Source organism: Lissotriton helveticus, chromosome 4_1 (assembly GCF_964261635.1).
Source record: "Lissotriton helveticus chromosome 4_1, aLisHel1.1, whole genome shotgun sequence".
In the NCBI taxonomy this organism is placed as follows: Eukaryota; Metazoa; Chordata; class Amphibia; order Caudata; family Salamandridae; genus Lissotriton; species Lissotriton helveticus.
Genome location: NC_136063.1, coordinates 1,866,432,591 through 1,866,457,317, shown reverse-complemented (window position 1 = coordinate 1,866,457,317; position 24,727 = coordinate 1,866,432,591). Strand labels below are relative to the sequence as shown.

Here is a 24,727-nt window from a genome sequence, read left to right as displayed (position 1 = left end):
ATAAAAAAAATAAATAAATAAATACAGGCAACCACTGAAGACCGCTGGAACTGAAGACCAGTAGAGACTGGGCCTGCACTGATACCTCAGCCCTCCCACCCCTCAGAACTGTAGGAAACTGAGATTAGAGACAACCCCTGACGCTCGTGGATACTAGGGTTGCCCCAGGAACACTCTGCATTTTGCACCTCCAGTATCAGGACCACTTCTTTGTTGGATTGCGGTAAAAGGATAAAAGTTGATGGAGGATCTTAAGACTATTTAAAGTGACAGGTAACTGTCGCTCATAGACGTGAATAGTCCCCGAGACTGACCCCCCACAACCGATTGTAGCTTGTCCAATATAGTCCTTTCAGATGTGTTAGACCGTTGGCTACCAGCCCTTTCAACAACTTATTCCATGTAAAAGACCAAGTTACAGTAATTTTACTTACCTTTGAAAATTCATATCTCTGGTTTCCCCCTTACATATTTTTGTTATTTTGGTATCAACTTTAAGCTAAAAATACACAATACTTTTAAAATATTGGTGTCAGATTTTTATTGGGCCATGTTTTTTACTTACTTGTTGTTTTAGTACTTCTAAATGATTTACACTTGTTCCTTTGATTTCGCCTGCCTGCTTTGTACCAGATCTACCCAGGACTGAGAAGGGTTCATCACACCATGCCAGAAGCGACACACCTACTCCACTGCCTACTCCTCATCAAGCGCTCCATACAAAAGCACCGAATTATAGGACCTCATCATCACCTCACACATCGCATTTCACTACAAGACCTGGCTCAACCCCACATCCCTCCAGGACATTGCCACCGAATTATAGGACCTCATCATCACCTCACACATCGCATTTCTCTACAAGACCAGGCTCAACCCCACATCCCTCCCGGACAATGCCACAGCCACTTACAATGGATATAAAATCACACATCAGGAACGCACCAACAAGTCAGGAAGTGATACAGCCATTATCTACAAAGAGATTACACAGTGCACCAACACCACCATTCCCATGGAACATCTCAACTTCAAGCTCCACATTGACGACAAGACAACCATCACAGGCACCCTTGCATACTGACCCCTGGGTATGTGCTCCAGTTTCTGCAGACTTCACTGCACCCCTAGCCTTACACTCCAAGGACTACATCTTCTTCAGCTACCTAAGTTTCCACCTCACCACAATTACAGTGCACAATATGAGCAGCCTCGGATTGACCCAGATCACCTATAACCTAGGCACACCGTAGGACACGCGCTGGACTCCATCTTCACCTCCAGCAATTAATACAGCCACGTCAGAGACCTCACATGGACCAATCACGCCATCATCCACTTTAGCACTTCCAGTTCCCGCACAGCAACCCCCAAAATGACCAGCATGGCAGCCGCGTCCTAGTAACAACATCTTTATCTAATTTCCCATGTACCAAATCTAAGATACCTTATATGACTAAGTGTCCTCTGGGGACCCAAAGGTTCAAATGGATATTTGTTACCTCACATTTTTATTAATGGTTTGTTGGCCAAATGTATTCAATGCAGAATCAGGGGTAAATCAAACATTTCTGAGCCAGCAAAGACATAAAATGACTATGTGGTTCGAGGTTCAATCTGTTTCAAATTAAAATAACCACTCTGTTTTTATCTATGAAAATGGCAATGCATGGATATCTAAAACGGGTGGAAATTTGAAGGAGAAAGAGAAAAAACATGTGGTACTGCTGTAATTAATAGAAAAGCCAATCAACTACCTACTTGTGCACCGATTTGAACTTTCCATTTTTGCCGTTATTTGACAACGTCAATTCATATGTAAATAGTGCAGTTACATTATCCACACAACCGTCTTCATTTTCTGAAATAACTGGTATACTCCAGGTTAAGACAGCAGATCGAGCCTGCACATGTGATACCTAAAAAGGATCAAAAGATAAAAACATATATAAACAAAAACGACAAAGCGAGCAGTTGTGGCATTTCTTTAAGTTACATACGCAAACATGCTAATGTGAACCCACTAGATCATCCCTCCCCTGTGCTTTGATGTTGACTAAAATGTTCCAGCTTACGAACATTGGAGGAGGTGAGGTTCAGGGAGCAGATATTTCAAGTAATCACGATGGAGTGAGGACAACAGGGGCAGCAGACACCCTCTTTCAATTCCTGGGGAGCCCCTCCAAATGTTGCCAGCAATCTTCAGCTACTTAAAACAAGCATTGGCATAGCCAATAGGTCTCGCCTTTGGGACCTTATAAGTGTTCATCCATGCAACAGTTTATGTTGTTGCACGAAGGATATTGTGCTGGATAACAAAACACTAATAAGGTCCCAAAGGCACGAACTATTGGCTATGCCAATGCTTGTTGTCTTTGGTGTGGCCAAATTTGTTTTATGTAATTAATATAAGATAAGTAATACTCAAATACCAGATTGCAATGACGTGCACTATAAGTACATAAATAAATAAAATAAAATATAGAACTTTTCCTGGAAGTGAGGACCATGCAGGGACGATGCCAGCTCTAAATAGGGGCTGGGGCCCTATGCTGTCTTACATGATACAAATCAGAGCAGCAAGAGACGCGCGATTGACAGGGGAAAACCACAGGGGCGGCAGACAGAATCCAAACGCATATGAAAGCAGGGACCCTCTTTTGTGCTCTCTGTGTGTTGACCCCATAAGTCTTCCAGGCTGCAGGTATTCACACAAGAATCCGGCTCCTTAGCGCCGGCTGGTATAATCTCTGCTGCCATGTCCCAAGGAGCGGAGATGGAGGCTTAAGGGGGTAGTGCGGCAAGGCCCGGATCACTTAAGCCCACGTCACCATCGACAGCCCTGCACTGCCCATGCCGGCCCCACTGTCAGCGCACTTTGCGAAAAGAGAATTGGCGCAGGAGGCGGGGAGGGGCTGCAGCTAGTTAGCCATGTGCATAATTAAACAAGCGAACATGAAAGCGATGAATACCAAACTCTCAGCAGACATATTGGCAGGTGAAGTGGAAATTATCATTCTCTTTATTCAGCAGCTGTATCTGTGCATTACTTCTGAACATTTACAGCTCTATTGAAAAAAGATAGGTCTTCTTTCCACAACTGGCAAGTGAGAGTTACACACAGTTCGAGCACCGCTCCATCTTATGTCACTGCACACATGAAAGCAGTTTTAAGGACCTAGCTGTCCCTGTGGTACGCAAGCATATAAAAGTAGTGTATATTCTTTGAAGGTAGATTATCAAAAGTGAATATAAAGCCACAAGATTTTACATTGTCCGATCCCCATCTACAAAGAATCATCTGTTCCTCGAGGCTTAGCATAGAAACTGGTCTGATTGAAACACACTTTAGGAAGGCCATGTTTTATAAAGAAGGGTTTACTGCACCGAACGGAGAACTAAACCATACCCCAGAACACTGTAGTAACCTAGCACAATGCTGAGAATGCGTTTCAATTGTGTTCTCATTTTTCGATAACAAGAGACTGGAAGAGCTGAAGGATGGACTGAATTCTTGGAAAACTATTAAAGCACTGGAGTCTGAAATAGTCCGTGAAGATCTCCCAGAATATTGAAAGTGGAGAATGGTGGTTGGTAGGGGCATTCAAAGTTTAACAAGAGGAAGATCATAGGCAAGGGAGAGCGGAGCGGAGCGCGGCGAACGCACTAACTAACATCTGTTTGAAACAAGCATTTGCAATGCATAAGGTCTCGCATTAGGAAAGTTTGAGCTATTGGTATTTTAAATGACACATTTTTTATATATGTGTTGGTTTTGAAAATAGCAAAAATAATAGCTTTGTCATTTACAATGCCAATAGTTATAACTTGTGACACCTATAGCATTTGTAATGCAATATGTGTTGTATTCACGTGACTTAGATGTATTGATATTACAAATAACAATGGCTTTGAATTTTTTTAATAATTAATACTTAAATAAAAGTTATTGTAATTTATAATGGCAATAGCTTAAACTTTTGTAAATAACTTTTGTGAAGAATATGTTCAGTGTATTTTATTGTGACGAAAATCCAAGAACAGAAGTGAAATACTAACCTCTTTTTGTGACATTTGTAATAAAGCTTGAAACATTGAGAGATCATATTTGACCCAGTTGTTGGTAAATGGTTGCACAGATTGATGCTGTGGTGGGGCTGAGAGATGTTGTGGTGGCGACTAGTGATGCTGTGGCATTCAATGATCCTGTGGTAGCGCATAGTGATGTTGTTGTGCCCCTTAGTGGTGATGCGATAGATAGAGTGAGTGGGATAGATAGATAGAGTGAGGGCGATAGATAGATAGAGGGAGGGCGATAGATAGAGGGCGATAGAGAGATTGAGTGAGCGAGATAGATAGATAGATAGATAGATAGATAGATAGGAGTGAGGGCGATAGATAGCTAGACAGATAGATAGAGTGCTGGCGATAGATAGATAGAGTGAGGGCGATAGATAGATAGCGTGAGGGCGATAAATAGATAGAGTGAGGGCGATAGATAGATTGATAGATAGATAGAGTGAGGGCGATAGATAAATTGATAGATAGAGTGAGGGCGATAGATAGATTGATAGATAGATAGAGTGAGGGCGATTAGATAGATAGAGTGAGGGCGATTAGATAGATAGAGTGAGGGCGATTAGATAGATAGAGTGAGGGCGATTAGATAGATAGAGTGAGGGCGATAGATAGAGTGAGGGCGATAGATAGAGTGAGGGCGATAGATAGAGTGAGGGCGATAGATAGAGTGAGGGCGATAGAGTGAGGGCGATAGATAGAGTGAGGGCGATAGATAGAGTGAGGGCGATAGATAGAGTGAGGGCGATAGATAGAGTGAGGGCGATAAGATAGAGTGAAGGCGATAGATAGATAGAGTGAGGGCGATAGATAGACAGAGTGAGGGCGATTAGATAGATAGACTGAGGCCGATAGAGTGAGGGCGATAGATAGACAGAGTGAGGGCGATAGATCGATAGAAAGATAGAGTGAGGGCGATAGATCGATAGACAGATAGAGTGAGGGCGATAGATAGATAGATAGTTGTGTGTGTGGTTGTGGTTGTGTGTGTGGTTGTGGTTATGTGTGCGTGGTTGTGTGTGTGTGGTTGTGTGTGTTATGCTTTGTTTTTCTATGTTTTGTTATGCTATGTTTTGTTGTGTTTGGTATGCTATGTTTTGCTAGGCTATGATATGTTTTGTTTTGTTATGCTATGCTAATTTTTGTTATGTTATGCTATGTTTTGTTATGCTATGCAATGTTTTGTTTTGCTATTCTATGCTTTGTTTTGTTATGCTATGTTTTTTTGCTATCCTATGCTTTGTTTTGCTATGCCATGTTTTGTTATGCCATGTTTTGTTATGCCATGTTTTGTTTTGCTATCCTATGCTTTGTTTTGTTATGCTATGCTCTGTTTAGTTTTGCTATCCTATGCTATGTTGTGTTTTGTTATGCTATGCTATGTTGTGTTTTGTTATGCTATGCTGTGTTTTGTTATGCTATGCTATGTTTTGTTGTGTTTTGTTATGCTATTTTTTGTTATGCTATTTTTTGTTATGCTATGTTTTGTTGTGCTTTATTACGCTATGCTTGGTTATGCTGTGCTTGGTTATGCTGTGCTTGGTTATGCTGTGCTTGGTTATGCTGTGCTTGGTTGTGCTGTGCTTGGTTGTGCTGTGCTTGGTTGTGCTGTGCTTGGTTGTGCTGTGTTTTGCTGTGCTGTGTTGTGCTGTGTTTTGCTGTGCTTTGCTGTGCTGTGTTTTGCTGTGCTGTGTTTTGCTGTGCTGTGTTTTGCTGTGCTGTGTTTTGCTGTGCTGTGCTGTGTTTTGCTGTGCTGTGTTTTGCTGTGCTGTGCTGTGTTTTGCTGTGCTGTGCTGTTTTGCTGTGCTGTGTTTTGCTGTGCTGTGCTTTGCTGTGTTTTGCTGTGCTGTGTTTTGCTGTGCTGTGCTGTGTTTTGCTGTGCTGTGCTGTGCTTTGCTGTGCTTTGCTTTGCTGTGCTTTGCTTTGCTGTGCTTTGCTGTGCTTTGCTGTGTTTTGCTGTGCTGTGTTTTGCTGTGCTGTTTTGCTGTGCTGTGTTTTGCTGTGCTGTGCTGTGTTTTGCTGTGTTTTGCTGTGCTGTGTTTTGCTGTGCTGTGTTGTGCTGTGCTGTGTTTTGCTGTGCTGTGCTGTGCTGTGTTTTGCTGTGCTGTGCTGTGTTTTGCTGTGCTGTGTTTTGCTGTGCTGTGCTGTGTTGTGCTGTGCTGTGTTTTGCTGTGCTGTGTTTTGCTGTGCTGTGTTTTGCTGTGCTGTGTTTTGCTGTGCTGTGCTTTGCTGTGCTGTGCTTTGCTGTGCTGTGTTTTGCTGTGTTTTGCTGTGCTGTGCTGTGTTTTGCTGTGCTGTGATGTGCTGTGTTGTGCTGTGTTTTGCTGTGCTGTGCTGTGTTTTGCTGTGTTTTGCTGTGCTGTGCTGTGTTGTGCTGTGCTTTGCTGTGTTGTGCTGTGCTTTGCTGTGCTGTGTTTTGATATGCTGTGCTGTGTTTTGCTGTGCTGTACTTTGCTGTGCTGTGTTTTGCTGTGTTGTGCTGTGTTTTGCTGTGCTGTGCTGTGTTTTGCTGTGCTGTGTTGTGTTGTGTTGTGCTGTGCTGTGCTGTGTTTTGCTGTGCTGTGCTGTGTTTTGCTGTGCTGTGCTGTGCTGTCCTGTGCTGTGTTTTGCTGTGCTGTGCTGTGTTGTGCTGTGCTGTGTTGTGTTGTGCTGTGTTGTGCTGTGCTGTGTTTTGCTGTGCTGTGCTGTGTTTTGCTGTGCTGTGCTGTGTTTTGCTGTGTTTTGCTGTGCTGTGCTGTCCTGTGCTGTGTTTTGCTGTGCTGTGCTGTCTTGTGCTGTGTTTTGCTGTGCTGTGTTGTGTTGTGCTGTGCTGTGTTTTGCTGTGCTGTGCTGTGTTGTGTTTCGCTGTGCTGTGTTGTGTTGTGTTTTGCTGAGCTGTGCTGTGTTGTGTTTTGCTTTGCTGTGCTGTGTTTTGCTGTGCTGTGTTGTGTTTTGCTGTGCTGTGTTGTGTTGTGTTTTGCTGTGCTGTGCTGTGTTTTGCTATGCTGTGTTGTGTTTTGCTGTGCTGTGCTGTGTTGTGTTTTGCTCTGCTGTGCTGTGTTTTGCTGTGCTGTGCTGTGTTTTGCTGTGCTGTGCTGTGTTGTGTTTTGCTGCGCTGTGTTGTGTTTTGCTGTGCTGTGCTTTGCTGTGCTGTGTTGTGTTTTGCTGTGCTGTGCTGTGCTGTGCTGTGTTGTGTTGTGTTTTGCTGTGCTGTGTTGTGTTTTGCTGTGCTGTGTTGTGTTGTGTTTTGCGGTGCTGGTAAGGGTATGTGAGGGTGTGTGTGAGGGGGTGTGAAGGTGAGGGTGTGAGGGTGTGAGGGTGAGGAGGTGTGTGAGGGTGAGGAGGTGTGTGAGGGGTGAGGGGGTGAGGGTGAGTGTCTCCAATGAATGTCACTGCTTCGCCTTCTTTGAAAATGTTCAGTGCTGCAAATAGAGCATGCCGCCCTAATTATCACAGCATGAGGCCCCAAAGTGATCATTATCACAGCATGCAGAGAGCCGCCCCACGCTGCTGGAGCACTCAACTGCACATTAATTATAGTTGAGTGCTCCAGCAGCCTGGGGCGCCTGTTGACATGCTGTGATAAGTGGGTCTCATGCTGTGATAATTGTTGCGGTGCCTGAGGAAGTGGAGACTCCTGCTGGGATAATTGTTCTTGTGGCGCCTCAGGAAGTAGAGTTTCATGCTGGGATAATTGGTCTGGCGGGCTTGCAGCGCCTGACGGCCAACACAAGCACAAGCTGCTCAACCTTGAAGCGCGTTCACAGACCTGGGTCGGCTCGTACCCAGGTCTGTATCGGGCTCGTTCACAGCTGTTACTCCCTTGACAGGGAGGAAGGTGACTATAGTCTCGCTGGCGGGAGCGCTTCGCGCTCCAACGCCAGCTCGACCTAATTAGCGTGGTGAAAGCGACCACGCTAATTCAAAACCTCGCTTGTGAGAGAGAGGGGGAGGAGGAGGTGAGCGCACGAGTGGTGCGCGCGCTGGGGATAGCTGTCTGCTCATTTTCAAGCACTGCACTCGTGCTTGTGGCGCGCCCCTGCTCGCTGCCGCAAGGTGGATGCTGCCACAAGCACGAGTGTGTGCTTGAAAATGAGCAGAGCGACGGCTAAAGGCCCTAGACCTAAAAAGCAGGTCAGACCATACTCAAGTACTACATTTGGAACCCATCTAGCTAATAATCTAGAAGCAGGGGTTTAGTGACATAAATAAATAGTGTCTTTTTTTCCTTAAGGTCAGCAAAATCCTTTAGGAGGAGCAAACATCACTGAAAGAAATATACACTGCAGCACTAGCTTGCAAAATTCATGATATTTGATACATTTCACCACTGTCTGCAATACTGCTTATTTTCCTGGTTATAAGAGTGCAACACTATGCCATTACAACTGCACAAAAACTAAGAACATTGAAAGGAACACAAGACGCCTCACCAATTTAGCCGGTCAAAAACACAATCAAATTTCACACAGTTGATACAAATATTCTTTGGTTTGGAAAAGCTTTGCATCTCTGGTCTTAAATATTTCTGGAATAATATGCATTTTCCTCTAGTACAATCTAGTGAGCCCACTGGAAGCACGCCTTGTCATTTTGGGTTTTGTGGAGACTGCCTACCAGCAACAGCTCTGTCCAGTCACCATAACAGTAGTCCTTTGTCTTCATCATCTCTGAGACATGAATGAAGGATGGATGGATTTGGTGTGGGTGCATGATTCATGGATGGACTGGTATAAGGTCGAATCCATTTGAACAGAACAAAGACGATTACTTTTGTGCAGCACACACATGGTTCAAATGCAGTCCAACATTCACTGGTTAGGGTGACTGGATGGATGTTTACTTCAGAGAGATGGTAACTCATCTCCCCAAGGTGAGCCATGTATAATGTCTTGTGCCCCTACATAGAATCTTGCTGCCACCATCGTCAGTCACAGCATAGCTTGGGTTGACAGCGCAGTGCCCGCCGCTCTCCCATTCAGAGAGGGTGTAAATTCTAGATCTGAGCCTGATGTCATAGCATGACCCAATGTCAACAAAACCAAAGAAGACTTGGAGCATGTGCAGTGGTGCTGTATTCTGGTCAAGCTCCCTGTAGTGAGAACACAGCTTATGCTAGGATAACTAATAGCATAGTTGAACAGCATTCAAAGCCATAGAGAGAACATCCTTATCCAACATGAAAGTAATATCTTTGGGTGGAAAGCAACCCATTCTAGTACGTGCTTCAAGGATGAGAAGGTTGAACGTTGCAACTGATCTTGTCAGGCCCCTGGCCTTTGCTAAGGGTAAAATAACATAAAAAAGGGCGTTGTAGGGACAATCATCCAAGTACATATGGTAGAAATGGCTGGACCACTCATTCGGTGCCACACCATCACCATGCTGTTTAAAACACTGTTTTTTATTTTTTTATTTAGTGAATACAAACAATTACACTATCAGAATAATTGCAAAGAAACTTCAAATAGCTCGAAATGGAAAAACTAGATACTGTGTACTTACACTAGGTTGATCAAACACAGAAATGATGTCTTGCAACTTTTTGATTTCTCTGTCAGTCTCTGAAAAACAAAATGGTTGCCAAATCCATTTAAATCAAGAGATTTAGAAGCTGAATACCAGTAGCACAGGCATTTTTACGTACATAACTGGGTATCTTCCTCTCCAATGTATTGGGTGGGAAAGGAAGGGTTATATGTTTGCTTAATATTACCATTTAGATCAAACATGTAGGGGATCTTCAGAGACCTACCAGTTCAGACAACATGACCAGCTTTCTTAAAATCTAAAACAGAAAGCGGGCAAGTAAAAAGCAATGGTAATAAATATTACATAGAAATAATCCATAACTTTGGGAAATGCTATGCTACTACCTTTTCTGTAATTTTTTGCTTTAGTAGCTCTGGCCCCATCCCTTATTTTGTGCACAATGCTAAAATGCAATCATGCAAAACAAAGGGCAAAAGTGTACAGTTTACAATTCTAAATAAAACACATACCTTCAACATCTGCAGTTTTTGGAGAACTACCCCTTGTGCTTGCAAGATGATTTGTCTTCAAAGGATCCGCACTGAAACTCTGCCCTTTTCCACAACCATTCTGAAAGTCTACATTGGCAGGATTTTGTGTTTTATGCAGCGTAGGAGGTGGACTATTAGGTTGACTGTTTATGCTACCAGGATTTTGACGGTCTTTAAGCCTTTTTCGCAACTGCTCTTGCATTTTCATAGTCCGTTCATCTCTCTGGATGAAGTTTGACCTGACGTGCGAACGAGACTCTAGAAAACAGCGAAGGAATAAGTAGTGAAAATAAAGGTTTTGCAAAAATTATACAGGCTTGTATTTCATAGATTGAGATAATCTAAGCCTACATGCATTTTAGCTCATAACAACATATGCTTATGTCAAGTGTCAGTCACACATATGCTCCACTTACAGTAAAAAGGTGGCATTAACTGAGTGTGCACTTACTGAAAGTAATTAAAGTTATAGATCTAAAACCAAATTGAATGGTCAAAGATACAAAGTTCAATTCACAGTTTGCTATCCAAGTCAAGTCAGTGCACTTAACGTAGACGACATCACTTTCCAGAGAGCAAATGAAAACCAAATATTTCACAGTGAAGAACTTTATCAGAAGACAGTGAAACAGACCAGTATTTATTAGTGTTAGTGATAAACTCAGTCTGCTGAAAGAGAGGCTGACTTTTCCGCAAAGATGTAGAGAATATGTAAGTTGCGAGGGTTTTTTGGAAGGCAGATAAATTCACATTTATGTCCTAGGCAGCATGCACCATGTTCTGTGCAAAATACGCAAGAAGTGCTGTTTTGATTTTTTTAAAACATTTTCAACGTGAAAAATGTTAAGTTCTGCAAAGATCTGCATCTTAAGTCTATCAACGGGTCTTTAAGTAGGTAGTAGGGGTTTCCAAAACACATGCATTTAAAAGTGATGGAGAAATTATTACATGCTTCAGGCGACACTGGTAAAATGTTATAATCTATTCTGCTGCATGATCTGATAATTTGTTGGAAAATTGACTTTGAGGAGAGCCAGCAAGAACTCTACAAGTTGCAGTAAGAATGAGTTCAAACTTAGATTTTCATCACTCACTTCTTGTGAATTAAGAAGCATGGCCTTAAATAAGAGATTTACTGGCACATGCATCAAGGAAGGTTTTTGCGATTCCTTAATTGCGATTATTAAGGAATCGCAATTAAGGAATCGCAAAAACCTATGCATGTAGGAATCGCTATAAAAATATCGATTTCCAAACATTCCTTAATTGCGACTGACAAATGGCAAGTCGCAATTAAGGAATGGCTTTCCATTCATCCATATGGGCTACAGGCCCATAGGAATGAATGGGAGTTGCATGCGCAATTTGCGAGTACCCATTAAGTACTCGCAATTTCGCATGCAATTTCAAGGGTGCAAGGGTGTCAATGTATCCCAAATGCAAAAATACCGGTTGCAAAGGGGCAGATTCTGAGAATCTGCCCGTTTGCAACCGTTTTTTTGTTTGATGCATGGGGCCCTTAGTGGTAGAGGGCAGGCATCATTGATGAGGGGTATCAACTGAGGGTTGTTGCATTACCGACTAGAACGGACTTGATCTAAAGGAAGGACGCCTATTTAGCAGGCAAGAGTGAAAGGGAGAGAAATCTGTGAATTAAGTGTTTCCATCTGGTATGATCTACATATTAAATCGCGACAACATACCCAGAATTCGATTTTGAATTAGGTCATAGTGTGGGATCTTCTTTGTCAAATTACACAAACAACGAAGCTATGATTGAAAGTACTGGCGGTGCAATACCAGAGTTAGCAGAGAACAATTAATGTTCATGGACAGTAAAAAGCATCAACCTGGCATATTAACCCCACAAGTAGCTATCTTGTATGCTCACAGGTTCTATGGGATAAATATAATACAAAAAAGACGTAATATATGACCAAGAAAGTAAACTTCCTGGACTATTACTATGGGAAGAGTACACAGATATTACATTATAACGACCAAAAGAAAATGTTTAATAAGTGATCAATTATTATTTGCACTATGCTATTGTTTGTTTTTAAAGATTGCTGTTTTTACATATATAGTTTTAATGAAACAAAATGTTCAAAAACACAAAACGCATACCTTGTTCCTGGTAAATGTGTGGTGGTTGATGCTGGTGAATGAATTGTGGTGGGATTTCTCCTGCCCCTGGAGAGTACACTGGATGAGGTGGATGGGAAAGAAGAGCAGGATGCATGTAATGGGCCACATGAGGTGGTGCAGGATGCACAGAGGGGTGAAATTCAGTTGAATGTGGTAGGACCAAAACCTTGCGTACCCCATTTTCTTCCACCACCTGTGATTGAAACATTTTAAAAGCAATTAGTTTGCCTCCTACTATAGCAGTAGTAGTAATAATAATAAGTGTACAATGCAAAGGTACTTTTAAAAAAGAGGGAGTTTATAATTATGTTTAAAAAAACAAACGTAAATGGGAAAATGATGTTGCAAGCCTTGCTGCAGTAGGTGGGGGGACAATATTTTTTCAATTCGAAGTACTTATTATTTGGCTGTTGCTACAACCTCATGTCATGCAAATTCTTATGATCAACCCAGTCTCAAGACACCTAAGAAATGATAAGACAAAATACATCACCACAAGCATATCCTGGTAAAAAAATTAAATGCATTTTATTGCAAAGGATGAGAAAAGGCACTCAGCGACCACGTAAATGGTATAATGCTAAGTACAGAAACGTAGTCAAAGGTCAAGCACAAGATACCTTTCTGTAATTTTATTCAAGCAGATAACTGCAAAGCTAACAATGGGGTGCAAGTCCTCGGCACCCATTTTTAGGTTTCGCCCTGGCGTTGCAACTGCATAGCAGTTGCTCCGCCTAGGGCGAAATCTCATGATCCTACATATGGGGCGTTGGTCCCGCCTCTGTCTCCCATTGGCTAGCTCCATAAATGGAGGCTAGCCATTGGGAGACAGAGGCTGTCAATCACGCTTTCCCGTGAAAACGCGATTCGGGGGCGTTTCTCGGTCTTTTTTTAAGTCCTGCCCCTTTGTCCTGCGCCGCGCTGTGATTGGCTGCCGGCCCGGGACACCCGTGTGACGTCATTCCCCGGGCCGCGCTGTGATTGGCTGGCCGGCCCGGGACCTGACTAGTTTTCTTAAATGTGTTGTTAGAGCTTTAATTAAAAAGCTGAAGTGATAACAAATTAAAGTTGAGACTTTGAAAGGTGCCATGATGCGCCTGAACAACAAATAAACCTATTCATTTTCTCTGAAAGACCTGAAAAATGCGGGGCCTGATCCTAAGATGGACGCAAACTGTGCACATTATTTGTTTGAACTACGCCTGCTGTAGATTGTCCTCCTTCCGTTTCCACAAAGTTGAAAGGTCAACACAACGTAGGTACATCAACACCCGGCACGAGAGGAGTCTCCACTTCAACGCTATCATGGGCTCCTCCAAGAAGCACCGCAAGGATGGCGAAGAACGACACTGCGAACACAAGAAACATAAACACCGGGACAAGGAGCGCGGGGCCCGTAAGCGTTCCCGGGAGAGAGATGGCCGCGACCGAAAGACTAGCCGAGTGGCTTCTGCTGCCGTTGAGGGGGGCCCGCCAGTGTACGTTGTCACTGCCCCCGTGAGCGCCAGTCGGAGGTTAAAGAAGGAAAAGCCTGACCCGGAATACGAGCAGCAACAGCAGGGTGAGAATGATTAGGTGTCTCAGCCTTAATGGGTGTGGAATGTATCTTCCTTACACGTATTTAGCGAGGTCGTTTTGGCTGATGTTCGCCCTGGGAGAAGGTTGCAGGAGCAGCACTAGAGCCATTCGAAACCACCGAAATTCCATGTGTGTATGAATAGCTGGCACTGAATCCTTTATAAGTTGCTTTACAGTTGGTGTTAAGCGGTACCGGGTATGTGTATTCGAAGCGACGTTCAGCTAGTTGCTAATAAGTCATTGCGAGTTTAAATACCACGTACACTTTCTCATTGAACTTGTAGCATGCGAGATGATAATAAGCATGTAATGAGGTGTGTATCGCGTCCAGTCTGCATCTGAGCTTTCAAGTGAATGAGACCTGCGTCTGTTTTCGTGATTGTATATCAGGTGCGCTTGACGAACACTGAAGTGAATCTTTGAGGGTCTGTACAATATGTTACTGACTTACGAGTGTGTTGAGGTGTACGGCAACCATATACAAAGCCTCTGAAATGGTATAGTCTGCGAAAGGTTGGCACATTCCCTGCGTGAGTACGGACGATATCCAGCTCTTTATGTAATCAGTGTTTGTAGAGCGCACATCTCACCCAAGAGGGTATCCAGGCAGTAGAAAGAAGGGACTGTGTCGGGTTTAACAGGTGCCTAATGGAAATCATATTCTGTACACCTTAAAACTCCTCCGCCCCTTGTGCCTGTCATCCTGCCCCTACCCACAACTGTATTCATCCTCATGCCTCTTAATAGTGTCATTCGTTTTTCTAGCCTGCGTTGTTGATTTATTATTTTTGCACATGTATTCCTTTGCTGTTCCATGTATACTAGCTGATTCTTGAAAAGCGCGATAATACCCTATGGTTCACTAGAGGTACATAGACATTATAAGTAAATAAACCTGTGATACATTGCATCTCGCCTTCAGCGTGGTGGAGGTCAGCCGCTGAGGGCTTTATTACTACATTCAGCAAGATATTTTTGAAGTCTGAGAAGGTGTATAATACCAGTTAATTGAATCTGAACGTGTGAAGGGGTTGTAGCCCGTGTACAGCCTTGTACTTACAGGTCTTTTCAGTATGTAATTTGTACTTGTGGTGTTTGTCCTTCTAAAGATCTCATTTGTTATTGACAAGCCTGGCCCTGAACCGTTGTGGTTTACACAAATCAAATAATTAGTAACAAGCCTTCATTATGTTCCTTTAACCATGGGCATCTCTATATTGAAACTGCTAGCATTAGTGCATGCATACTGCGGAAATGCTAACTAAATCGTCAAGTTTTAATTTTGTATTTCACAAAACGTCAGCTAGTTGTTTCTGAGCACATAATGAAAGGGTGGGCGTTGTCCGCCATTGATTCAAATGGTTGTTATCCTTCAGTGGCAGTAGTGTAGCATATTCACAATATCTTTAGGCAGTTTAGGTCACAAAGCGGCGAGTGGCCTTCATGGAGGGTGTTTGACCTTATTTAGAGAGGAGATTGTATGTGAATGCTTTTTTTGGAAGGGGGACCTTTTTGTAAAGTGGAAGAGAATGGGTTTGAGTTTATTATTTTGCACCTATTCAGTCTTGGTCAGTGGAAGGTGGATTGAGAAGAAGGGGACCCCTACTTAGCACAGTAAACCTGCTAGCTAGTAGGGAGAATTACACTGTGTGTGGCATTTGCGAGAGATTAAGCTATTGGCATTGTAAATGACAATGCCATTTATTTATCCGTTTTCAAAACCAACACATAAATGACAATTTTGTCATTTACAATGCCAATAGCTCTAACTTTTGCAAAGGCGAAACCGTTGCATTGTAAATGCTTGTTTATGTTAAGGAGTCATGCCTTATATCACTTTAGATGGTCTTTTGTGTACCCACCCCTGCCCCTCACCCACCCAGCTTGACAACCATGCAAGCTCACTGGAGGCTCTCCCACTACTGCAAATGTTGTCAACATAATAATAATAATAATCCACATTTGTAAAGCGCCCAATCACCCGTAAGGGTCTCTAGGCGCTGGGGGCCGTCGGGAAGATTAAGCGAGCTATTGCCCAGAGTCACATGTTGCTGGGCTAACCTGCCGCCGGAGCCGGGGATCGAACCCTGATCCCCAGATTCCAGCGTCAGTCGCCCTGGCCGCGGCGCCACACCTCTCCCATCAAAGCAGTACTCAGATACAAGGACACACCTTATGTGTATGGCATCTTGTTTATAGTCGGGTGAACAGGGTTTTTGCTTGTGCCCAGTGGCAAGACAGTGTACCAACATCTCAGGAAAAGGTCTGTTGGGTTCCCCAAAAATGGGATCCTTGCCCATCATCATATCTGGGACATGTAGGAAGGGTACCTGTAACCTGTTTAGCGTGTGATTTTCTTGGTTTAAATTTGGGTATGTATGTGCTTTTTTACCATCACAGTAAACACAATTTAAAATGCATCACGCTACAATTTCGAACACCACAAAACTTAAATATATACCTGAGACACATATCCGGGAGGCACAAATATTGGAGGCATAGATCCATTTGGTGACATCATGGGCACATGTGCAGGCCCTATAAAAAACTCAGAAATATTTTAAAATCTGTAAATAAAATGATTGTAAAAAATATTTATGTGTAACTGGATAGTGGTTGCTAGAGTACTCTGCAATAACCGATAAGCGGTATGAATAAGAAGCAGCTATGACGAGAGGTGCAAGGTAATCTGTGTAAAAAGACCAATGAAAATATGTTCATTCCCCCCACCATGATCTCACGCAATTTTTGTCCTCAGTCTCTCATTCCAAACAGACCAATACCAGTCTCCTCACATTCGAGCATAACAGAGGGACACGATCAAGCACGCAGACGAAGCCACAAAGCCCATCTCCACTTACACAATAATGCTTCAGCAGCAATCACCTTGCAAATCTACACCCTAAGTGAATTACGGTCACTAAAAATGTCAAAACAACTCAGTCTATTTGCTAAATTAAATAATAATGTCATACACAGCAATACAGACATACATTAGTCCTCAAGCCTAACACAATATACTGAACAGGTAACCAAACACAAAATAAACGCCCCATAACAAGCAGAATGAACCCAAAACAAATATCACAAAAGGAACATAGCCTAACCTGTCCAAGATTAGTGAAGCAATTTTCTTCGGAATTTTATAGTTTACATTGTTATGCATTCCACTTTGTCTTTACCTGGTTTGATTGTTCAACAATAGTTGAGGTGTCCCTATAATTTATATATTGGAGGGTTTCTATTTCTTAAATGTGTGGCTAGCATTTTATGAAGTTCACTTTTTCAGGTTTCACAGAACTAATATGTAAATAAATCCCTATGACTTTTTATATTTCCAGACTTTTTAGGCTCATTTGCGTCTCTAAATCTAAGTTGCAAATAAATGCAGTACAGTCATGTTTGAACAAGAATCTCAAGGCATTTTAGGCTCATTCGCGTCTCTAAATCAAAGTTGCAAATAAATGCAGAACAATTATGTTTGAACAAGAATCTCAAGTGTGTACTTTGCCTTACTCATCTTTTAGATTATCGAGATCCTTATCACGCCACTATATTTAAAACCTAGAACAAAAATGTTCATCACATCCTTTCCTCAATTCCCATTACTTTACTTTGTATACTTAAATACAGACTCTGTTCTTCTAACATTGTATGCTTCTATAGCTTCCTGGTTCAGCTATAATACACAGGAACTCTGTTCATGATTATAATATGATATGAACTAACCATTTAATTCAGTATGTTAGTTCCTCTACATTCTATCTCTTGTTGGACAGAACTATTCCTATTATTTTTCTCTACTATGATCACCACTGGTTCATAAACAATAGTAACGTCTTCAACTGAATCTAGGTTTTCCAGCATATAATGTTTATATCTCTATTTTCTTATCATAGGGAGAATCATTCTGCAGAGCTAGACTTACATTTATTAGAACATGACCCAATACAATAACTGCCCAGATCATTAAACCTACAAGTCAATCTATTTGAAAATAATAACTTCTATAAAAATAACTGTAAGGATAAGATTAAAAATAAGTGTCGTCTTATGGATGTCTAGTTTACAAAGTTCCAGACATCTGATCTTTACTGCAGCTTTGTCTTGACCATTTGCTGTTTAACTGGAATAAATTATGCTTCTGAATGGTTCCAGAGCATAAATAAAACTTGTGATCTACAGTACCCAAATCATCTATAAGTTACCGAGATAAAAAAACACCCCAGCTATGTTTTCAATGATATCTCACAATGCTACAATTGAAAGCTATGTTTACAGATGGTGAAGATTACAGGAGAGGCTGCCATCCACCAGACATGGTGCCATATGTGATGAGGCCGTGGTATGATAAAAAAGTTTTGAACATAAATCTAAGCCTCAATTAAAGAGATCATCTACATTCGACTTCAGTTTGATAGGATACTCTGGCTCTTGGGAGGCATGCACGAAGATAATCTGTACTCACAGACTTCCAACACAGGCAAGAGGAAGTTCTACCGGCAGCCCATTTAATGATGGAGCAGAAATAGATAGAGCCCGACCTAACCACAATGTTGGTCTACTGGATCAAAATCAGTAATATCAAATCAATTAAAAAGTTGCCAGTCACCATCAAGGACAGTGGCAAAATTCGAGAAAATATGGGTCCATTTTTATACTTCTGTAAAGCGAAGGGTGTTGTTAGGTTTTTGGTAAACCCCTCCCCCAACTAAACTAATAAATATCATTTCGATTTTTACCTTGTATGCACTGGATGTGGCCATCTTCTGTTCGGATTGTAAACGTTTCACCAGGGTTTACTTGAACTAGTATAACCTATGAAAAGGAGATGCAATAATGATAATTTAATAAGATATGGCATATGCATGCCTGAAAAGATTATATCTATATTTTTCACCATGTAAGAATTAGGCGCAATTACATGTTTCCCAATTTCTTTTTCGTAGAAAAGGAAACATTTTAATCATAATCTATAAAACGATTTTGTTCCACAATTTAAACACAGAGACTGATAATGTATTCTAACACGTGAACCCTGACTTTGTTTCTAAAGAAAAAAAATAAAACAAGTTACTTACCTGTAACTTTGGTTCCCCAGTATTGGTAACTTTCATAAATTCCCATGCTTTGTATTATTCCCCGTCGTCAGCCTGGGAGCCTCCGTAAATAGAAAATACCATAGCAGTATGTACAATAGAGAAAGTAAGGCCTTGGCCTCGTCTCATTTTGTAGCCTATCTACCTCTTTTTGTAAAAGAGACCAAAAAACGTGCAACAACCAATCAGATCAGCCTCACCCCATAGAACCCTCCTGAGAGAGCCTCAGAGCCTCAGATTTTCGCAGCCGTTGTGTAACAGTAACCACCTTTGCTAAAGGCTGAGCTTTCCGAGTGGAGGAGGGTGGGCGCATGGGAATCTATGAAAGTTACCAATACTGGGGAACCAAAGTTACAGGTAAGTAACTTGTTTTCTTGCCCCAGTATTGGAACTTTCATAGATTCCCATGCTTTGTATCAGAGTAGCTAGCAGTAAGCCAGAAGTGCACATTATGTTACATGAGTATTAAAACATCTCCGTAGAATCATCTTCATGTGACAATCATATACCTTGTAACAATACAACGGAAAAATATGTGATACAAAATGTGAAATCATAGGAAGGAGGGATAGAAGGGAAAGCTCACCTCTCATTGGAATATATTCCCCAGTACTGCTTGAACAACTGCCGCTTCGCTCCTTAAGAAAGAGTCCAGGCAGTAATGCTTTGTGAATGTATGGGCACTGCTCCATGTAGCCGCCCTACAAATGTCTTTTATAGGAACTCCAGCGAAGAGAGCTGCTGAAGATGAAACTGATCTTGTGGAGTGAGCTCGTACATGTCTCTCCAGAGGTTTTCCTGCCGCTTGGTGGCAATAATGAATTGCACTTGATATCCAGCGTGAGATTCCTTGTTTTGAGAGAGGAAGCCCTTTTCGAGGGGCACTGAAAGCCACAAAAAGTTGATGAGATTTTCTAAAATCCTTCGTGCTTTCAAGATAAAATTTGATACATCTCTGGACATCCAAGGAATGTAGAGACCATTCTGAAGGAGACGTAGATCTAGGGAAGAAAGACTTTAGAACCACTGGTTTGTTGAAATGGAAATCCGAAGGGACCTTTGGAATAAACTTCGGATTAGTCCTTAAAAACAAAGTGTCCTTTTTGAACTGTAGAAAAGATTCCAAAATGGAGAGAGCTTGCAACTCTCCTACCCTCCTAGATGAAGTGAGGGATAAAAGGAGAGCTAATTTCCAAGACAAAAATCTTAAGTCCACCCTGTGGACTGGCTCGAACGAAGGTCTCATTAGGTGAGCCAGAACCAGATTGAGATTCCAAGCCGGAGGTGGAGGCCGTACTGGAGGGAAGACCCTGAAAAGACCCTTCAGGAATTGCTTGATAATTCTAGCAGACCAGAGAGAAGGACCAGAAGCTGTTCTTCTGAATCTTGAAATAGCCGCCAAATGTACTTGGATGGAAGAATGAGAAAGGCCTGACTGCCAGCGACAGAATGTAAGGCAGTATCTGATGAGGAGCTGAAGAGAACGGATGGATGTGTTCACGGTGACACCACAGGCAGAAGCGCTTCCATTTAGCATGATAGGTCTTATTTGTACTTGGTGCGCGAGCTTGAGTTAAAATCTCCCTACAGTCCTGAGGGATATTTAAGCAGGGGAATTCTCTGTGCTCAGGAGCCAAGCTTTCAAATGGAGAGAGCACGGATCTGGATGTACCACTTGCCCCTGGGACATTGTTAATAGAGATGGAATGGGACATAGGTGAAATGGATGGTCCTGAGAAAGCAGGAGAAGCTCCGTGAACTAGAATTGGCGAGGCCACGCTGGTGCTATTAAGATCATCCTGCAAGGTTCTATCTTTAGTTTCCTGAGCAGCCGCAGGATCAGGGGAATTGGAGGAAAGGCATAAACAAATGCGCCTGACCAAGACATCGAAAGAGCATTCCCCAGTGACCCTTGATGGTGATCCCTGCTTGCATCGAATCGGCATTTCCTGTTCTCTGGAGTCGCGAACAGGTCTATAGTTGGAGTGCCCCAACATTTAAAAACCTTGTCCAGAATATTTTGATCCAATTCCCACTCGTGACAGGCCGATTTCAGACGACTCAAGGTGTCTGCTGTTGTGTTGAGAGTGCCTGGTAGATGCTCCGCTGAAAGGACGACGTTGTCGAGAATCGCATATTTCTTGGGCCTCTTTCGAGAGAAGATGAGACCTCGTACCTCCTTGCTTGTTTATGTAATGCATGGCCGTTGTGTTGTCCATCCTGACCAGCACGGTTGCACCTTGAATCCTCGGCAGGAAAGCTTGCAAGGCTAAGCGAATCGCTCTGAGTTCCAAGAGATTGATATGAAACAGGCGCTCTTCTGGGTTCCAATGACTGCTCACCTGGAGGTCCTGTAAAACAGCGCCCTAGCCTTCCATTGAGGCATCTGTGGTTAGAATCAGAGGGGATGGAGCCATCCTGAAAGAGAGACCTCTTGAGATATTTTCCTTGACAGCCCACCAAACTGCTGCTTTCCTCATGAGAAGAGTGACCTTTATCTTGTCCTCGAAAGAGCCTTCCACCTGGCGCCATTACAAGTTTAGCTGTTCTTGCAAGGGACGCATTCGCAGTCTGCAATGCGGAACTAATGGTATGCAAGATGAGATCGATCCTAGGAAAGATTTGTATGGACGGACTGACAGGGACCGTCTCTTTTGTAGTTGGCTGGCAGGGAAGATTAGCTTCTTCTGTCTTTCCTCTGAAGGAAAAGCTTTGCAGCTTCTTGAATCCAGAATGGAACCCAGGAACTTGACCCTTCTGGATGGAAGAAAGACTGATTTGTCTTTGTTGAGATGCAGACCCAGATGATTGAAAAGTTGGATGCCACGTTTCGACTGCCTTTGTCATTGCTTGAGAAGATAGGGCTTTTATCAACCAATCGTCTATGTATGGGAAAACTTCTCGAGATTTTTTCCTGAGGAATGCTGCTACCGTGGCCAATACCTTTGTGAATATCCGCGGAGCGGATCTGAGCCCGAACGGCAGAACTTTGAATTGAAAGTGGCTCTTGGCTACTGTGAAACGTAAATATTTCCTGTGAGCTGGGTGGATCGGAACGTGAAAATATGCGTCCTGGAGATCCAAAGTCGCCATGTAATCTCCTGGATTTAGAAGACGCAAGATGTCTTGAAGAGAGACCATTCGAAAGGAGACTTTTATGACATAGGTGTTGAGCTACCTCAGATCTAAGATTGGGCGCCACTTTTACTCCGTCTTGCCAATTAGGAAAAATCTGGAATAGAACCCTTTTCCTCCTTGAGAGAGTGGCACTGGCTCTATCGCTCCCTTGGTGAGCAGTTGACAAACTTCGTTTCGGAGCAGGTGAAGATGTTTTGATTCTGTGGCGCGAGGGGCTCTGGGAGGTGGGAGATCTTGAAATTCCAGTGTATGGCCAAATTGAACGATATTTAGGACTCACTGATCTGTTGTTATGATCTTCCAGCAATCGAGAACATGGGTTATCCTGCCCCCTACTGATGTTACGAGGGGCGAAGAAGCAGTAGGCAGAGCCAGGAAGCGCTATTGACGTTTAGAGGTATCTTTCCCCTGACGTCCCTGTTTACCTCTTGAAGACTTGCGAGAGAAAGACGCCGATTGACTTTGTCGTTAAGAGTACTGAGGCTTAAATGATTGAGAGGATTGTAAATAGGAGGAGTAGTGTTGTTGATAACCTCCCCTATACGTAGAGAAACCTTTTCCTCTTGCACCCCGGAAAGGTACTTTTCGATATTGAAGAGTGCCCAGAGACCTTGCCGTCCCTGTATCCTTCTTAATGTCTTGTAAAGCGTAATCTATATGTTTGCCAGACAGCTTATCTCCATCGAAGGGCAGATTCAGAATTGTATTCTGCACCTCAGGGCGAAACCAGGTACATCTCAGCCAACCTTGACGCCTTAGGACCGCTGAACCTGCTAAGGCGCGAAAAGCTGTTGTAGCAATATCCATTGCACAGTCTATAATTTCCGATGAAGATCGTTCACCCTCCTCTAGGATTTTTCTCGCTTCCGCTTTGGCACTCTCTTGAAGGTGATCAATAAAAGGGGAAAGATCGCACCACATTTGGCGATCATATTGTCCCAAAATTGCTAGTGTGTTAGAGGCTCTAACGAGGAGGCTAGACATAGAGGAAAACCTCTTCCCTACATTGTCCAGGCGCCTGCCCTCCTTGTCCGGCGGCACAGTCAGGGGTGCCGACGGTTTTCTTGATCTTCTTTGGGCCGCCTGAGAAATAACCGAGTCCGCTCTAGGATGACCAATAAGACAGGCAGGACTGTCCCCCGGAGCTTTATATTTTTTCTACAGACGCAGTATAACCGGAATCACAGTAGCTGGAGACTGCATGACCTTCTTGCCCTCACTCCAAACATGCTCTACTATGGTTATGGAACAGACAGATTTTTTGTAAGGATCCTTAAAATCATAGAGGAAACGGGGAACATCCTTTACAACGCAACTTTTACCACGCAGTGCCTTTACGACGCAACTATTACAACGCATGTTATGATAACGCAGAGCGCTGCGGGGCGCTCTAGGATAGGGAATAGATTTAATTTACTATCCAACACCTTCCCTACTATCCACGGGGACTGGAGTTGGAATAGTAAATTAAACTATTCACTATCCAGCACCCCGTAACGCTATGCGTTGTAACAACATGCGTTGTAAAAACTGCGATGTAAAGGCATGCGTGGTAAAACCATGCGTTGTAATGTCATACATCCGATGAAACAGTCCGATTGCACCACAGGAACGGGAAGGCCAAATCTTTTAGATGCTCTCTCCATAAGATTATGGAAACCCCCTATGTCCGCTGGAGACAAATCCACAGGGTCCGGAGATGGTGAAGCCGGATCTGGGATAACATAATCGTCCCTTTCTGCGTCTGGATTTTGGACATGTTACACATTCTGGTCCGCATCCTAAGAGTTATTATCATCCTGTACTGTAACTACCTCATGCCCTTCTAACAAAGGTTGACCATCATGCCTTTGAGATGTTGATGCCACAGAAGTAGAAGGAGGCTGCGGAGGAGGTGGCGGGGGAGGTTGCATGGTTTCAGAGGTTTGAGGTGGGAACCTCTTTTTGTAATCCAACATCAGCTGTAGGTTGTTGTGAAGCATAACAATATATCCGGTGTTGTAAATAAGCTTCTTTATTGGTAGCAAACTCGGAACAGAAGAAGTGCGACGCAGCCGCTATCAGCTCTCTCTCCAACTATCTGGCGTTGCTGCGCCAGTAATTCTAAACACACCTTACAGATAGTATTTGAAACAAAACATTTACCAACATCAATGCACGTGAAAGCACGTGTTACAATCTCATGTTGCGCTCGAGCCAGGAAAGTTAATGGCTCGAGACACAACACTTCTTCCCCCTTTACAACAAAAAACAAAGATAAATATTTGAAAAAAAAGGAGAAAAACGAAAGAAAAGAAAAGAAGGAAAAAATAATAATAAATAAATAAAAAAATAGATGAAAACAAAAACAAATTAAGAATGTACATAAGTTATGTAGTCTTCCAATTTCTTAGGTTTGGTGCAATTACGCTTACTTCGTGTACATGCACGATCACATTAGCTTGTAACAACATCTTTTTGCATGGGAAGTGCATAATCTATAACATTTCTGTAATACACATCTATATCATCTTTAGTGCACCTTAGATTTGAATTAGCATTTATGCTAGTGTTTTGTAAAACGGAAGTAGTGCACCTTGGGTTTGAATTAGTAACTTCGCTAGTAGTCTGTAAAATAGGAGTGGGATCATCAATCCAATCATGCTTTTTCTGTGCAGGTAAAGAGTTTACGTCACCTTTAAATAA

The 24,727-nt window shown here is 42.7% G+C and overlaps 1 protein-coding gene across 3 annotated transcripts in view; it reads right to left on the bottom strand.

Annotated features, from left to right (window-relative positions):
- LOC144829404 (fibronectin type-III domain-containing protein 3a-like) overlaps positions 1–24,727 on the bottom strand; it is a 618,864-nt gene that overhangs the window by 431,707 nt on the left and 162,430 nt on the right. For all 3 annotated transcript variants that reach the window (XM_078688524.1, XM_078688526.1, XM_078688525.1), the window contains 6 exons: positions 18,548–18,623; positions 16,267–16,343; positions 12,207–12,420; positions 10,059–10,337; positions 9,562–9,620; positions 1,762–1,919 (listed from right to left, as the gene is read on the bottom strand). In XM_078688524.1, coding sequence (XP_078544650.1) covers positions 1,762–1,919; positions 9,562–9,620; positions 10,059–10,337; positions 12,207–12,420; positions 16,267–16,343; positions 18,548–18,623 — 863 coding nt within the window. The remainder of the gene's footprint in view (positions 1–1,761; positions 1,920–9,561; positions 9,621–10,058; positions 10,338–12,206; positions 12,421–16,266; positions 16,344–18,547; positions 18,624–24,727) is intronic.